Source organism: Chenopodium quinoa, unplaced genomic scaffold, assembly GCF_001683475.1.
Source record: "Chenopodium quinoa cultivar QQ74 unplaced genomic scaffold, ASM168347v1, whole genome shotgun sequence".
NCBI lineage: Eukaryota > Viridiplantae > Streptophyta > Magnoliopsida > Caryophyllales > Amaranthaceae > Chenopodium > Chenopodium quinoa.
This window is the reverse complement of record NW_018743122.1, coordinates 1,325,966-1,344,000: the sequence shown is the minus strand read 5'-3', so window position 1 is coordinate 1,344,000 and position 18,035 is coordinate 1,325,966. Positions and strand designations below refer to the sequence as shown.

The window sequence follows — 18,035 nt, the reverse complement described above, 5'->3', positions numbered from 1 at the left end:
GCCTGACCTCCGAAGAGGGTCGGCTGCATGAAATGAGGAGAATACGGACCGTAGAACAGAGGTGGTACATATGGTGCATTCACAATCATCTGAGGGCCAGAATGGATGGTATTACCGCCTGTATGGCTCTCGTTCAAGGAAGACACATTCCCTGCAGATGTATTCTTGAAGCTGTCTGGAAAGCTTGATGTAGAGGCTGACTCAGACAGCTGCTGATTTCTCTTGCGGGTGATGATCTCCCGAGCGTTAAGAGTTGATTTTTTGTTTCCCACCGGCTGTTCAGTCCGGCGGGGATTGCTGGTATTCCTTAGAGGCAGAAGAATCTTGGACCAATCAATGGTCCCGGCTACCTTCTCCTTTGGATGAGGAGTTGGCTGCCGATCTCTGACTGACTTCCCCTTCTCTAGAGGAGTCTTTCTTGCCGATTGACCCCTGCTTGGGCCAGCCCGTCTCTTCGTGATCAGATCTTTAATTTCACCCTTTAAACTAGTCATGAATTTTATGAGTTCGTCTCGAGTGACAAGAGCTGATCCACTGGCCGTATGGGTTTCCCCTTCCGGCTGCCCAGGGGGTTGATTTGTACCCGCCTGACTGGCACCTAGCTCCAGAGTATCTCTGGGCCGGATGCGCTTGGTTATTAAAGAGCCATCAATGGCTATATAAGTTTCAACCTGAGGATCATCATCCTCTTGGTCGGTAAAGACTTCCAGTTCGTCTAACTGACGCTCAGGATGCGGTACAGACTCTTGAACCATCCTTGAGGTACTCTCCCCATAGACGGTGCCAAATGTTTTGGGTGTTTTTGTCCCTTGGGAGAGTTACGTCACAAAGATTGGTCCGGCTGAGTTGTACCTGCAAAAACAACGGAGACTCCGGATGGTGGAGCTCCGCCTCCGACGATCAAGTTAGTAACTTGAAAGAGAATAAGAGTACGGAAATTTAGGTGGGGATATGCTTGGATTCCAAGCTCAGGTGTTTCTCTTATGAGAGAGAAAGTGGGTGTAATAAATGATTGTATCTGTCCCCAAAATGGGGAAATATCTCCCTATTTATAGGGTCATTGGTAGGAGTGCCCCTATCTAGGTCATTTGACCTAAGTTTTGGTGGGCTGCGCCTAATTACGGCGCTTCTTGGGATTTGGGCCCTTGTAGGCCGCCATTTCGAAAACTTATCTGAAGGGGACATGACAAGGTAAAGTCGTATCCCCTAATCAAAAGTAAATACCTAAATCCTCTAACTAAAGTAGATAGGGAAGTAGGGTCGATCTCCAGAGGGAAACAAGTCTTTTTACTCCTAATTAATTATTATAATCTAAATTATCTAAGTAACCAATATTTATGCTTGAGTATGAAACTAAACTACAAAGAAGAGGAATAGGGAGAAAATAATATACAAAAGGATCTAGGGCATAGGTTCACCAATAAATAATACTCCAGGGTAAAACATAGTAATCAACTATTGACATGGCATAAATAACATGATTAACAGGCCCTCGCAATTTATTAATCAACATAGATCTAACAGGCTCTCGCAATTTACTAGATCTAAGTTCTTATTGAAAATAGCCTTTAATATCAAATTAACATTTGCTCGATTCATCAATTTAATATTGCTATACTTTTACAAGCCGCAATTGTAAAACATTAAAACAATCCAATAAGAAATTATCATGCAATACCAATAATCAATAATAGTCAATCATCAATGCATCAATTAACCAGATAGTAAAGGGCTCTCGCTACGTATTACAATCACACAACTAATTTACCGGTATTAAATCTCATCTCTCGAATCTTGACTTAACCATTTATAAATTAACTTGCCTATTAAAACTAGACCTAAACATTAATTCTCATCTCTCGAATCTTGAATCAATATTGTCAAACTCATGCCTAAAAGATAGGCCTAATCTAGTCACAGAGCATTAAATCAATCAATAGGAAATTAATCTAGTATTGATAATCAACAACAATAATTTACCCCTTCATATTATTTATGGATCCCCATAAACCCTAGAAATAAAACTACTCGCACATATTAAAAACTAGACAAATCAAAGCAATAAAATAAGACATGATTAAAGGAATAAAATAAATAACTGAGATTAAACAAAGAGTTGTAGAGAGAGAAACAAGAGAGAAAATAAGATTAAGAGTTTTAATTAAAAGGAGAGAGGGAGAAAAGTTAGAGAGAGAAAAAAAAAAAACTAAACTAAAACTAATAACAAATTAATAAAACTAAAACTAAACTAAGAAAGGAAATTAACAGACTAAAAACAAAACTAATAAAATTCCCCCCCCCCCCCCCAAAACCTACGTACTACTTCCATATATATAGGAGTAGAAAAAGAATTTAACATAAAGTCAAACATCTAAGCCTATTAAAACTCCTAATCCTACAACTGTGTGAAATTGGAGCTAAGGTCGTTAAAAGCCGTAAACCAAGGTCAGCGAAGAAGCCCAATAAAATTGCAAGCCCAATGCTGAAGATGTCCGCCCAAATAGCTTATGTAATAATAATAGGCCTTAAACTCAATAAACTGACTTTACAACATGCTTGCATCTCATTCATCCGATCGGGCCCGGTCAGCTAGAGTTACGAGGTGAGCTTCAATGCTTAGACTCGGTCTTGGGCTTAAAATACTCGGCCATAAAATACGATCCGACTCTAATATTTTCGTAGTGGTTTAATAAGCTCGGAAAAATGCTAAAAATATGTAAATTCCTACAAAATAATACCAACTCTACAAAAACACTAGAAAACATATATTAGTAATAAAAATAGCTCCGTAGAGCTCAAATAAGCACAAATATGACCGTGGGACGGGGAATAAATATATATATAAAATAGACTTATCAGGACACGTGTCAAGAGGCTAGTGGGCCACTTGGACCATCCTGAACTTGACACGTGGCCTCCTCTCATTGGTCCACATGTCTAGGGTATTTTTACCCTAAACACTAATGATTGTATGTTAGTCAGATTTCGCACATGAATACGAGAAGAATAAAGTAGATGCCTATTATTACGGCAAGTTTAATCTCTTTTAGGTTGGATTTGTACCTTCATCCCCAAACTTCCAGTCATGGTTCCCGACCTATTAGAGTAAACGATCTCCTAGATCGTTAAGGGGTGTAACCTTCACCCTGTGAATGGTATACAAGTTCCTAAAACTTGTTAGCGACTTTTTTACTCTAGCTTCCTTCCCTTTGGACGCCACCTTGCTTAAGTGTATGATCAAAGTGAGGCTCAAGTGTGGGATGGCTTGAAATATTTCCTACATGGATAGATCTGAAAGGATGATTGGATTGAGCCAAAGTACTTACATTGATAAGGTATTGGCACGATTCAACATGGAGGAGTCCAAGAGTGGTCACCTACCCATGTCACGTTACATAACCCTAAGTAAGAAGCAGTGTCCAAAGACACCTGATGAGCGAGAAAGGATGAATCAAATTCCATATGCTTCGCTTATTGGATCAATCATGTATGCCATGATATGTACTAGGCCAAATGTATCGTATGCCTTGAGTGCTACGAGCAGATACCACTCAGACATAGAAGAGGCGTATTGGACTGCGGCCAAGAATAACCTAAAGTACATGAAAAGGAACAAGGATAAATTGTTGGTATATGGTGGCCCATATGATTTAGTTATTGAGGGTTACACCGACGCAAGCTTCTAAACAGACAGAGACGATTTCAAATCACATTTAGGATACGTATTCTTTCTAACTGGAGGAGCGTTTAGTTGGAAGAGTTCTAAACAAAGCACAACTGCATATTCTACAATTGAAGTCAAATACTTGGCAGCTGCTGAAGGAGGCAGTTTGGATTCATAAGTTTGCTGGTGAACTTGATGTTATACCCTCCATCAAGGGTCCAATAGCCCTCTATTATTACAATAATGGAGCTCTTGCTTAGGACAGGGAGCTAAGGGAACATTAGAAGGTCAAACATGTCTATATAGGATATCTGCCGCTGAACTATCGCCCAGCCCCCAGGGCGCGCACTCACTGCCGAGAAAGCAATTAAGGAGGGCTCATCAGCCCGGTGGAGTCAGCCCGCAGGGCTGACCAGGCTGAACTCTCCACGAAGGAGATGGTACGCCTATAAATAGAGGGTAAAGTACAACGGAAAAGAGGTTAGACACTCAAGTTATTATACTTTCTACATCTCTCTAATTACACTTTCTCTCTCTAAACACTCTCTAACTTAAGCTTCGGAGGGAGGTTCCTCGAGCCACCCCAAGGGCAGTTTACGTGTACTGCCTTGTGTAGGTTGTTGACGGGACCCAGCTCATCAAGCAGAACCCTTGGATTTATACCTGGAACAATTGGCGCTAGAAGGAGGGGAAGGATCATCTAACCTGAGATTCACCAACTGAGCTAGGGACTAGTTAACTAAACACCATGGTCGGAGAAGAAACTGTACCGACACCCATGTCAAAAGCTAATGAGATCAACCAAACACCACAAAAAACACCCTCAGTAACCCTCGATCCAAAAGGATCCACCGGAAATCCCAAATCGACCATCTCTTAGAAATCCAACCCCATTGGATCGACATCTGTTGTAGCTAAAGCGACGTCGAAACCAGTCGATCCAGCAAGATCCAATTCCATTTTCAAATACGGAATGTCGTTAACAGGCGCGAACAATGAGGTCATTGTTTCAGCACCTGTAACCTAGAAACCGCAGCCCGTAAATATGCCAGCCATCTTGCAGAACCTCTCTAAGTGCAGTAAGGAGCAGCTGACAACAATGACGGCGGTCCTTACCAATATGGGTAAGGGGGCGAATCCGTCACCGACAACGGCAACTGCAGAGCCCGCAGCAAAGAAGCCGGCTTCCTCAGCCCTCACCCTTGAGCAAAAGGAGCTCATTCAGCTAAGGAAGAGGGTATTGGAGTTGGAAGCTCGTAATCTGAATCAAGAATGGAGCGTGGAGGAAATAACTCCGGCTCAGGTCAGCCCGGAGAAGCGGGTCCCCCGTAGCAGGTCGCTAGCCTCAGAGCGGGGACCTAGCCCAGAGAGAGACAAGCGAGCGCGAATCCAGGTCGTTCCAGATGATTCCCTATTTTACCGGGAGATTCTAGAAGAACCAATGGAGAAGATAAAGATGCCGAGCTGCAAATACAACAGAACCACAACACCCTAAACTCACATATCAGCTTTTGAGAACCACATGGTACTTTATACTATGACGGACTCAGTCTGGTGTAATACTATGACGGACTCAGTCTGGTGTAGGGCGTTCTTGCCGACCCTAGAGGGGCTGGCAGCGGAGTGGTATGGAGCTATTCCCAAATGTTTCGTATACTCGTATAACCAGCTAAAGAGAATGTGCATGGAGCATTTCATAACCCCGGTAGACTGAATTAAAATGACAACCGAGCTGATGTCATTAGTTCAAGGGAAAGACGAGCCCCTGAGGGAGTTTATCACCAGATTCAACAAAGAGGCAACAACCATCCCAAATATGTAGCACTACTAGCAATGCAGAGTGGCTTACTACCAGGCTCACCATTCAGAGCGTATATGGGGCGTAAAAGCCTCAAAACACTTGCTGAAGCGCTAGGTAAAGCGCACGAGTTCATCAAAGTAGACGAGACTGACAGAGCAATGCTGAGTAGGAAGGCACCAGGTGACTCAGTTAAGCGGGCAGAGGTCACCCGGGCAGAGAACACATCCAGGGCTGACCAGCCGAGCAAAGTCGCAGAGAAGCGGACAGAGCAGTGGGGATGAGAAGGTCAGACCCGAAGAGGGGGCCAAGGCCTTGGAGGTTCGACCAATATACCCCACTAACCCACTCAAGGTCTCATATATTCAGCGTGAATAAAGCTGATGATAAGTGGCAAAGACCCCCAAGGATGGTTAATAGAAACCGTGATACCAGCAAGTGGTGTGACTTCCATAGAGACCATGGCCACACCACTGAGGAATGCACACACTTGAAGGATAACATAGAAGATTTAGTCAGGAGAGGGTACCTGAATCAGTTTAAGCAGCGCGATGACCCTCCTAGAAGGAAGGATGAGGATAGAAAAGGCCGCGCTTACCGTAGAGGAGGTCATAGGGGTCCCGCTGGAGACAGAGACAAAGATGGCAAGCCAGAAGGCAGGGTATATGTGATCAGTGGGGGTCTAGTGCATGGAGGAACAGTAAACAGAGCACGGGCTGACCTGCGGGCGATGATACATCAGATAAACGATAATGAGAAGCGTAGATGGCAACCTCTTCCCCCGTAGCCACGAGCCACATTTGACGAGTATGACCAGGAGGGCATAATTTACCCTCATGATGATCCACTGGTAGTGACAATGAGAATTGAAAACTGGGAAGTGGATAGGATATTGATAGATGGAGGCAGCTCGACCAACATCATATACATCAGCGCGTTCAACGAGTTGAAGTTGGACAAGAAGGATTTGAAGATGGTGAGTTACGAAGTCACCGGGTTTAATGGATCAGGGCTAACCCCGGAGGGCATAATCGAACTCTTAGTCCGGGTGGGTGAAAGATCAAGAAGGCGTGATGTTTGAGTAGAATTCCTTGTGATAAACTCTCCTTCACCCTACAATGTGATCATGGGAAGACCACTCATCCACAACATAGGCGGAGTGGTATCCACCTATCACCTTGCCATGACCTACACAACTAATGAGGGACGGTCAGCAAAGCTCAGGGGAAATCAGAAGATGGCTCAACAATGTTACATAATTGCCCTAAAGCAGCCCGCAAAAACCAGACAGCAGCCTGGCTCAGAGAGTAGGCCCCCTAAGCAGGCTGAGAGGAAGTCAAGGAAAAGGAAGCTTGAAGAACATTACACGGAAAAGGATAAACAGAAGTTAGCAATGGAAAACTTCGAGCCTGCAAAAGAGGAGATGGCTAGACCACTTCCCAAAGGGGAGCATTTCATAGTCAAGCTCACAGAAGGTGACCCCTCGAGAACGGTGAAAATTGGGAAAGTCATTGATCCAGGAGTAGGGGTACACCTCGTAGAGTTGCTGAGGAAGAACAAGGATATTTTCGCATTTTCCGCAAATGAGATGCCCGGAATTGACCCTGTAGTCATGGTACACAGGCTGAATGTGAAGGAGGATATTAAGCCAGTTAGGCAGAAAAAGCGAAGCTTCTCCACGGAGAAAAATCAAGAAATCCAGGAGGAGTTGGAGAAACTCTTGGAGGCAGGATTCATTGAACCTTGTGATTACCCAGAGTGGTTAGCCAACGTGGTCATGGTGAAGAAAGCAAATGGCCAGTGGAGAATGTGTGTTGATTTCACATATCTCAATAAGGCATGCCCAAAAAACTATTACCCACGGCCACGGATCGATCAGCTGGTAAACTCAACCAGGGGCACGCCTCGCTAAGCTTCATGGACGCCTTCTCAGGGTACCATCAGATCAGCCTGTATGAACCAGACCGGCAGAAAACCGCATTCATCACCGGATGGGGAGTGTACAATTACATAGCTTTGCCCTTCGGGCTGAAGAATGCTGGGGAAACCTTTTAGAAGGCAATGGATAGGGTATTCCTACACCAGAAGGGCAGAAATGTTGATTTATACGTTGACGACTCAATTGTTAAGAGCGTCACACAGGCAGGGCATATCATGGATCTGGAAGAAACATTTGCCACCCTGAACAAGTATAAAATCAAACTCAACCTGAAGAAATGTGTCTTTAGAGTGAGCTCAGGAAAGTTCTTGGGTTTTCTGATCAGCGAGAAGGGGGTAGACGCAAATCCAGAAAAGGTCGAAGCAGTCCTAAGCCTGCCTGAGCCTAAGTGCATTAAGGATATCATGCGGTTGACGGGCAGAATGGCCGCGCTGACTAGGTTCATCAGCAAGTCAGCGTATAAGGCTCTGCCGTTCTATCAGCTACTGAAAGGGAACAGAGAATTTAAGTGGGGGAGCCAAAGAAAAAGAAGCCTTTGAGGGTATTAAGGAGCATCTGACTAAGCTCCCAACAATGATCAGCCCGGAGCTGAGGGAAAAGTTGCAACTGTACATCTCTGCGTCAAAACAGACCATCACAGTCGTTCTGCTGGTGGAAAGACAAAAGCAGCAGAGGCCAATCTACTTCGTGAGCCATGTACTGACTAAGGCATAACAAAGGTACCCATTGGTAGAGAAGCTGGCCTTTGCAGTGGTCACCACAGCAAGGAAACTAAAACCATATTTTGACGCGCATGTAATACAAATCCTCACAAATCACCCATTGGAAAAAGCATTACAGAAAATAGATGCATCAGGCAGACTCCTAAAGTGGGCAATTGAACTTTCTGAGTACGAATTCGAGGTCAAACCTAGGGCAGCCATCAAGGCACAAGCCTTAGCGGACTTCATAGTGGAATCCTCCTATGAGGAGAAAGAGGATGATATTGGGGTCTGGAAGGTGGAAGTAGATGGATCCTCAGCCCAAACGGGAAGTGGAGCAGGAGTCATACTAACATCCTCATGAGGGAAATGTATTCGAGTACGCCATAAAATTCAAGTTCAAAGCATCAAACAACGAAGTAGAGTACGAAGCAGCGCTGGCAGGCATGCGTATGAACATCGCAGCGGGAGCCCGCAAAGTACATTTGCAAACTGATTCTCAGCTCGTCGCCAGCCAATTGTAGGGAGCGTACGAGATTAGAGAAGTCGCCATGCTGAAATATGTAACTAACGTAAAGGAGCTGGCAGCTCAGATAGTCCACTTTCAGATAGACTTAGTTCCCTGAGCAGGAAATTCCCAGGCTGACGCTTTATCTAAGTTAGCTAATTCCACATTACAGAGCCTCACAAGGACAGTGATGGTTGAAGTCCTAGAGGAAAGCAGTATTACCGAAAAGGAGCAGGTAAACTGCATTGGACAGCAGAGGGCTTGGTTTTTAGACATTCTGGCATACAAAGTTCATGGCTCGCTGCCCGATGACGAAGTACAAGCTAAGAAGGTGTAGAAGGACGCCAGTTGGTATGTGGTGATGAATGGGGAGCTCAACAAGAAAGGCTTCTCAAAACCACTACTAAGATGCATCCTAGAGTGGGAGCAGGAAGGCATTATGGAAGAAGCCCACTCGGGAATATGCGCTAACCACATTGGTGGAAAGGCATTGGGAGTAGAAGTCCTCAGCACGGGGGCATACTAGCCAACTCTCTCGCGAGACGCGCTAGCATATGTAAAAAAATGCGACAAGTGTCAAAAGTATTCACCGGTTATAAACCAACCAGCAAATGATCTAACTCCAATCCTCAGCCCGATCCCGTTTGCTCAGTGGGGAATGGACATATTGGGACCCTTCACCACTAGGTCAGAGGGCAGGAAGTATCTCATCGTGGCAGTAGATTACTTTACAAAGTGGATAGAAGTTGAACCCACTAAGTACATAAAGGCAGTCCAAGTAAGGACATTCATATGGAAAAACATCATCACAAGATTCGGTGTGCCATAGTGCATAGTCTTTGATTATGGATGTCAGTTTGACTGTAACACCATCAAGGACTACCTGGAGGACATGGGCACCAAGTATGCAAGTGCCTCAGTCTGCCATCCGCAAAGTAATGGCCAGGCAAAAGCAGCAAACAAGTTGATCCTAACATCCTTGCAAAGGAAGCTGGAGGAATATAAATACCTATGGGCAGACCTAGTCCCAGAGGTCTCGTGGGCAAACAGAACCACTAAGAAGGAGTCCACTGGTAAAAGCCCTTTCACCCTGGCCTATGGGGCTGATGCAGTCGTCCCAGTGGAAGTGCAAATTCCCAGCCTAAGGATACAACATTATAAGCAACAAGGAAACGAAAAGCGCATGCTAGAAGAGCTAGATTTCCTGCCAGAAGTAAGGCTAAAAGCAGCTCTCAAGCTGGTAGCACAGAAGAGCAGGATTTCAAAAGCTTTCAACAAGAGGGTCAAGCATATAGAGCTCCTGCCCGGAGATTTAGTCCTCAGAAGGACAACAGCAGTGGGAAGAGGAAATCAGCATGGAAAGTTGTCAGCGAAATAGGAAGGCCCATTCATCATTCACGAGCAGGTTGGACCAGGAGCATTCCTCCTTGTAGATCAAGAAGGTCAGATCTTAAGAAACAGTTTCAATGCTGATGTGTTAAAGAAATATTTTGTTTAAATAGCCTGAAAAAACAAATATAGTTGTTTCAAGTTTGATAAACCTTTATTTAGTTCATGTTATGTTAATTAAGGCATTTGAGCCATTTTTATTCAATGAAATACAAGCCTCTGCGTGAGGAGTATGTTGCGTAAATCTGTTTAATATGTTATGCCCCAGCATCATATGCTAACATGCAGAAGTCAAACAAGAATAATTAAAAAATGTTATAGGCAAGAAACACTCTAGCACAAAATGGCAAAGTACCGTTAAAACGACAAGTTAAAGCATCCCTCCCTAAAACCTCACTTCACCTGCTCAAAGCAAAATAGGGGACCACCTCGGGGACGCTTGAGGGGGAGGCCTGGCACGTTCAGCTTGAGCAGGAGAGAAAAGGGGAAACGAAGAAGATAAGCTACGTGGGCAACACTAAGGTTCTCTTAGTCCCACTTAGCCCACCTCTTTGAGGGGGAGAGGAAAGGAGGAGACAGACATACAATAAGCCCTTATGAAAAGAAGTAAGTAGGCATAAAATGACAAGTCACAGCATAAACAAGTTGAACGACATAAACAAGTCACAACATAAACAAGCTGAACAACAGAAATAAGTCACAGCAAAACAAGCTGAATGACATAAAGGGAGCAGGTAAAAAAGCTAATCGACACAAATAAGTTTTAGCAGGGCAGATTAAATAACGCGCAATCGAATAAACTAATCAGCATGCAAACCAGTCTCTACAAAAATCAAGTAGAGTACATAGTGCACAAGCATCCAAAGCAAACAGGACAGGAAGAGCAAAGCTCACCAGAGCTCCTGCTAAGCACAACAGGGAGAAGGAGAGCAAAAGAGTCCTCAGCAACCAAATCAGGAAATCAGTGAAGCCCAACCTACGACGTTTCACCGAATACAACAAAGAGACTGATGTGCTAAGGTTTAGGTACTACTACACCTTGGCCCAGCAGCGATTCCAGAAAAATACGCAGACTATGAAATAATCAGCAGGTAAAATGACAGAAGCATTCAGCAAGATAAATCATCATAGTTACAAAGCTGAACCCCTGCCCATTAACGCAGAGTAAACATCCAGCAAGTTAATTACAACATATGCAACACTGAGCCCTCGTCCACCAAGACAAGGAAACACTCAGCGAACATAGTTGGAAAAATATAAAGTTAAGCCAAGCTGGACAGGTCCAGCAACAAAAGATAAAATGTGCAATAGAAACACAGAGAAATATAATCTTTGGCGGCTATACACCCCAAAGATAGCAACAAAAACTACTTGGTTACCACATATCTAGGTGAGGGGAACTTAGAAGAACCACTAGAGTAGGAGGGTGACAACCGCCATAGCCTTTATTAGTCACCAGCCAAAGACTCCACTCCAATAGTTGCATCAACATCAGGGCAGTGAGGAACCTCCAAGTTCAGAACAGCGTGGTCAGGAACCTTGCAGCTAACAACACGATGATGATTAGCAAGGAAATCAAATGCACCAGCCTCTCCCGCAACCTCAACCTTAGCCCAAAAAGTGTTGAAACGAGCCTGCTGCTCCTCACCCTCACCATATAAGCTGCTTACGCACCGAGCTGCAGCCTCCCATCCACCATCATGGCGACCAACCAGCAACTTAGCAAAAGCAGGGGAGAGCACGAAGGCTTTGAGTGCCTCCTTCCTGGCAGCTTCCAGCTCAGCAGTGTGCGCAGCTCGTAGATCTGCAACCTCTGCCTCCAACGTTTACACCCTGGCTTGAGAGGTCTTTAGTTGCTCCTCGCAGTTCTTCAACTTGGTTTGAGTGAGCTGAAATTCTTCCTACTGGAGCTGCAGGGCGTCTGCCCTCTCCCTCAGTGGAGTCACCTCGCTAGCCATATCATCCCTCTCAGCCTGAGCTTACTGAACCTCCAAATTCTTCTGAGTGAGAGTTATGCCTTGATTCTGATACTCCTTCTCCACTGACAACAGAGCATTGGATAAATCTCCAACAAACATAACAAGCTGCAAGAAAGGCAGAGGGAAAGAGGAGTGAGCCAAAGAAAAAGTTAACTAAAAATAAAAGTAAAACAAGACAGTAACAACAGAGCAAGCAAAGAAAAGCTAAAATGAAAAAGAGAAAGATCAAAAGCAGAAACTAACCTTCTGCAGGTCATGGCAGGCCGTAGTAGCTGGGAGGCTGACTGAGCTGCGTGTAGAATCAGCAGGAAGACGAACCCCTTGAGTCAAGCGGTACTCCAATGTACCACCTTTCTGAGGGTCGTTCACAAACAAAGACTCATCAGCTCTCACATTCATCAAGGGTCGAAAGGGAGCATTCTTAGCTCCAGCAGGGCAGAGTATTGGGCGGAGATGGACATCATTGGGATCCTCAGAAAACTCAATAGCCCCAGTAGAGCAGAAAGTTCCTCCAGCAGAAAGTGAGGTAGCAGACAGAGGGTTCTCAAAAGCACCACTCAAGAATTGGTGAACACAACGGTTAAATTCACTGGAATTCTAAGTGTCCACCCCCCTATCAGCATTCCCACCTGGAAGCCCGGTGTTGGCGGATGTAGATGCAAGAGGATCAGGACTAGGAAAGGGCGAGCCTTTTTTGCTTCCGGCTCATCCCAGCAGGGGCAGAGGACACTGGATCATCCTCCAAGTCGATAATTAGACGATCTTGCTGGTGAGAACCCCCTGGCCGGGAGAGCCCACCCCTTGAAGCACTTTGAAGCCGCCCTCTCAGCCTGTAGGGACGCGACAGAAATCTAGGAAGCTCCATGATAGTCTCGTCAGGGAGCTGGAAGTTAGTGGCTGCAGTAAAAGGGACATCAGTATCCTTCGCAGCAATAGCATCATCAACAGAAGAAGGAAATAGCAGAACATGCTCAGTAGAAGAAATGGGTTTTTCACCCACAATAGCGGTCTCAACCCCTTTAGAGGAAAACTGGAGAACACTATCAGCAAAATCATCGGCAGTAGCTTTTGGATCATCAAAAGCTTGATCACATTGTCCTTTGGCAGCACAAGTCTGAGGTGCCACCTGGTCGGAAGCCGCGACAGACTGCTTCTCAGGGGAAGCATCAAGCGCCACTAACGCCTCAGATTCTGAAGCCACCCTTCGAGGAGTAGGGCGAGTCTCACGCCTACTCCCAACAGTAGAGGACGAAGGCTCAGCCTTAGCGAGGCTGGACCCAGCACGCTCACTAGTAGTTGTTGTGCCAACGACAGCCCGCAGCTCAGCAGGAGCTAGACGCACTTCACCCTTTAGAGAGCCCACAAACACCTCCAGCGTGTCAAAGAGCTGAGGAGGATTCTCAGGGGTAGCAGTCAAAGGGTCTTTCCAATTATCAGCCAGCCCAAGCATACGCTTGTCCAACTTATCTTAGCCTGAAAAGAAAAAGGGCAGAAAAGTCAAATAATGCAAAGAAAAATTAAAAAAAAAAAAAAAAGAGACGAGAGACGAGGAAAAAAAAGAAAAGACGGAAAGTGGAAAGCTTACCAGACTCATGCGTACAGCACAAACGCATGGCAGAGAGCTGCTCATTGCCCACAATATAGATGGAGTTGGGCAGCCAGACCTTGGGGAACTTAGAATCACCAGTCCCCGCTCCTTGCAGAGCCTCAAAAGCTTTTGTCTCACGGGCAGGCTCAGTAGGGAAGACTGTGACTCCAGCCATGTTGGTGCGGATCTCTCTAAAGTTGCGCGGGGCAGCAAAATTAGAAGGCACCTTCACCTAGAAAAATTTGTCAGTTCAATCCCTGAAGCGACCAAGTTTTGGGTAGGACAAGACCCTGCTCTCCTTGGGAGCAACATAATACCACCCTGTCTCAGTCCCAGAAACAGATCTCTTCAGGCTCATCAGAGACTTAAACAAGTGCAGGGACTCAGGGTACCTTCAAAATCTTAAAAACCACAACAAGCAGATCAAAGTTGTGAAGGGAAGTAGGATGCACCAGAGATATACAAATACTGAAGGCACGTAGCAACTTATCTAGGGTAGGGTCCAGGGAAACCTTAAGCCCAAATCCAGCTGTGAAGCGAACACAGCAATGTGACCAGCAGAAGGAGTTGATAGCTTCACACCATCAGTAGGGAGAACCAGCCCATAACCTTCCCCGAAACCATATAATTTCTGCCCAACAGCAGCCAAATCCAGCCTCTTAGCATCTTTACGCCAGCTAGAGTCCAACACACTATTTTTGGGCCCATAACATTTTTCATCCAGAAAAAACTCAGTTTTGCCCTCCTCTACGGGCTCCACAACGTAAGTGGGCTGACAGTCATAATAGGAGCGGCCACCAGGAGACTCAGTCATCCTGCCTGATTGAACAGCTAGAGAAGGAAACGGTGATGGAGTCTCTGTGTTGCCACCTCGCACTACATAATGATAAAATCTATGTACGTCAGCCATGTTATCAGGCTAAGCAAAACTGTTTAAAGGCTGAACATGGGAAATGGGGCTAACAAGAGACACGTTAGGGGGATTAGCCTTGACAGCGTCAGCTAACATTTTATGACGCATTGCGCGCATCCTCAAACGGGTGAGATGGGATAAAGGAATCCCATCCAGCATGAGCACCCGCTCGCAATAAGGATCAAAGAAATCAGGACGGGGTTTGCGCTAGAAAGGGCGAAAAGCACTACCCTCAACGGGATGACTACTGCCTGACTCAGACGCAGCAGCAGGAGTCGCAGCAGTACCCACTCCGCTCGTAGCGAGGGGAAAGTTAGAAGGCATAGCAGTTTGTACAGGAGTAGGAGAAGAAGAAGGAGAAACAGGGGAAGTGTGCGCAGAGCGCTCACCTGAAAGAGAGGATCGGGAAGAAAAACCCTATCCAGTGGTCGTTTGAAGCTCACTCATGTTCTAACTATCAAAAGCGTCAGACATTATGAAATCTACAAAGAAAAACAAGCCCACAAAGAGAAGAAAAAGCAATGAGGCACCAGAAAATCAAAAGATCTGTTTATGAAACAAGAACAACAAAGGAATAAGGAGAAAAAATCAAGAATGCAATTACAACAACAATAGGGAGAAAATTTTGAACAACGACAGTTGGAAAGAATCAAAAGATACAATTTTGTGACGGAAAAAGGCAAAAAGAAGCAAAATTGGGTAAGTACATATGACAAAAGGTACAAAGTAAGTACCTTTAGGGGAAAAAGTTGCAGAAGCAACAGAATACAACAACAATGGCGATCACAAGAACCCGAACAAGACGAAGTTCAAAACTGCAACCAAGAAAGGCAAAAGAAAAACAAATCAGTGAAGTGTAAGAGAAAAAACAGGGAAAACGAAGCAAAATAAGGGAGAGAGAGACAAGAACTTACCACAATAATCGAAGAACACAAGCGTTTAAAGGAGAGAAATGAAGAGCAAAAATTTTGAAATGATAAAAATGGAGAAGGGAAGATGAAAAAGTGGAGAAGTAAAAGAAGTGAATGCAAAAGGGGGACAGTGAATTTAATACGGAATAAAGAGGCGGTTGGGCACAAAGCAAAACCAAACCGCCATGTCACTTCAGTAAAAGCAAAACTGACGGCTTGGATCATTGACACGTGTCCCACTCATGCAAACACTGTTCCCGCAAAAAAAACAAGATAATAAAAAAAATAATAAGAATACGCACTTCAGCGGGAGTGATCAAAAATCATCTCCGCAAGCACGTCATTTCTCAAAATTCAGCGGGAGTGATCGAAAATCCTCTCCGCAAGCTCGCCATTTCTCAGACTTCAGCGGGAGTGATCGAAAATCCTCTCTGCAAGCTCGTCATTTCTCAGACTTCAGCGGGAGTGATCGAAATTTCTCTCAGCGAGCTCGTCATTTCTAAGACTTCAGCGGGAGTGATCGAAATTCCTCTCTGCGAGCTTGTCATTCCCCAAATCTAGAGCCATCGTCAACATGCAAATAACACGTAAACACAGCCAACAAAAACAGAACCTGACCTCCCAATTCTACAGGTCGCATCAACACCCTAGAGAATTGAGGGGCTAGGAGAGTGCAGGTTAATTTGGTCGGACAACCCGTTGAGCCATGGCCGATAAGGCTACACGCTCAGAACAGCTGGCATGAAAAGAACCTCACGCCATCTTGTGAGGGGCTAGTTGTAGGGGATAGCTCCTGCTGAGCTATTCCTTTCAGCTGGGCTCAGTTAAGAAGAATGTACCTGCATATAAAGAGTCGGAATGAGTGACCTCATACCACCTCTTGAGGGGCTAGTTGTATAGGATAGCTCCCGCTGAACTATCGCCCAACCCCCAGGGTGCGCATTCACTGCCGAGAAAGCAATTAAGGAGGGCTCATCAGCCCGGTGGAGTCAGCCCGCAGGGTTGACCAGGCTGAACTCTCCACGAAGGAGATGGTACGCCTATAAATAGAGGGTAAATTACAACGGAAAAGAGGTTAGACACTCAAGTTATTAACTTTCTACATCTCTCTAAGTACACTTTCTCTCTCTAAACACTCTCTAACTTAAGCTTCGGAGGGGGGTTCCTCGAGCCACCCCCGAGGGCAGTTTACGTGTGCTTCCTTGTGTAGGTTGTTAACAAGGACCCAGCTCACCCAGCAGATTCCTTGGATCCATACCTGGAAATATGTCAAGCGGGGATTTCACATGATAGGGGAATGAAATGCAGAGGGTGAAATCAGAATTTGTAAAGTTGGAACAGATGACAATGTAGCCGATCCACTTACTAAACCTTTCCCCCAAGTGAAACACAACAAGCACGTTGAGGCAATGGGATTCAGGCACGTTGGTGATTGGCTTTGATTTCCTTGTGAAGTGTTTTTAATTAATTTTGAACATTTTAATGTAAAACACTATAATGAACCATTTAAAGTTTTGGAGTAATTTAATTTCATGAAATTTTATCACTCCATTTCTATTTAATTATGGTTTAGGATTAAATATTGAGTCCATTCGATTATGAGAATATTCAAAATAGGGTATCAAGACCAGTCTAGGATAAAGAAACACCTATTAAGTGAACATTAATCGAGTTCATTTAAATGATGGACGATTAATGACCACTTGAGATTAGTGTGTAGTTTGATTAATAACACCGTTTCTTGTTCTATAAGGACATGATTGTCATTAATCATTTGCACGGGTATTGGTTTAGAACCATATCGGATCAATCTATGAGAATACTTTAAGAGATTAAAAAATTGTCATAAATACACATCTCATTATGGCTATCGGAACCTCTTTCCTCAACCATGAGTATTATGAGTTCTCTTGTTTGAGTACTAGTCCGTTTTGATGTTCGTCAAACCTCTACCGTACCTAGGGATTATAACGGCAACACTCGGGTGGCTAGGTCCTTTTAGTAAAAGAAGCTGACAATACAAGACTGGGAATGTCCCCATATTAACCATAGGGAACATGTCTTTGTTGTTTGCAAGGTCTTTCAAAGAGCGAGACAGTGAAAATGCATGGCTGTGCTCAGATGGATTTTAAGAATCATCTGCTTATTGACAATCGAACTCAAGTTTTGACAAACACTTCTAGACGTAATAAGGATGATGAATAATCTTAGCTTATAGTTCATGAAGGGACATTAAGTGACATGGGAAATAGGCTATACATACAAGGCGCACTTGTCCGGAGGACAAGTGGGATATTGATAGGAATGGTATTCTTCAAAAAAGTGTATTATTCCTATAGAGGGTTCAAAATTATTAGAAAGCTAATTATTCAGTGAGGTCAAGTGATCGGAATGCCTGATTGGAGGCCGCTTCCGTACGGTAATTGTAGGCGTCGTTCGAAGTGCGCCTACGTTAAAGCATGTGGTGAATATGCTTGGCACTCATAGGAAGTGGGAATTGACATATACGATTAGGGACAAGGAAAGTAGGGATCCGCCAACAAGTTTTTTAAAGGAACTTGTAAACCGTTCATGAATCATTTAAGGCAACCACGAATGAAGGGACAACGATAGGCAACAACGATTGACCCGTGAAGGTTACACCC

The 18,035-nt window shown here is 44.6% G+C and overlaps 1 protein-coding gene across 1 annotated transcript; it reads left to right on the top strand.

The window, feature by feature from the left end:
• Nucleotides 1-7,974: 7,974 nt before the first annotated feature.
• LOC110731998 lies at nt 7,975-9,988 on the top strand. Its single transcript, XM_021911916.1, has 3 exons — nt 7,975-8,097; nt 8,783-8,845; nt 9,467-9,988. The coding sequence occupies exons 1-3, from the start codon at nt 7,975-7,977 to the stop codon at nt 9,986-9,988; spliced, it is 708 nt and encodes a 235-aa protein (XP_021767608.1).
• Nucleotides 9,989-18,035: the final 8,047 nt, after the last annotated feature.

Bases quoted from the DNA above. Each gene is read 5' to 3' on its own strand.
- LOC110731998 (XM_021911916.1), top strand. From the start codon at position 7,975: ATGATCAGCCCGGAGCTGAGGGAAAAGTTGCAACTGTACATCTCTGCG. The intron at 8,098-8,782 runs GTACTGACTAAG...TCCACATTACAG, and splicing joins CAATCTACTTCGTGAGCCAT to AGCCTCACAAGGACAGTGAT. The intron at 8,846-9,466 runs GTAAACTGCATT...TATGGATGTCAG, and splicing joins GTATTACCGAAAAGGAGCAG to TTTGACTGTAACACCATCAA.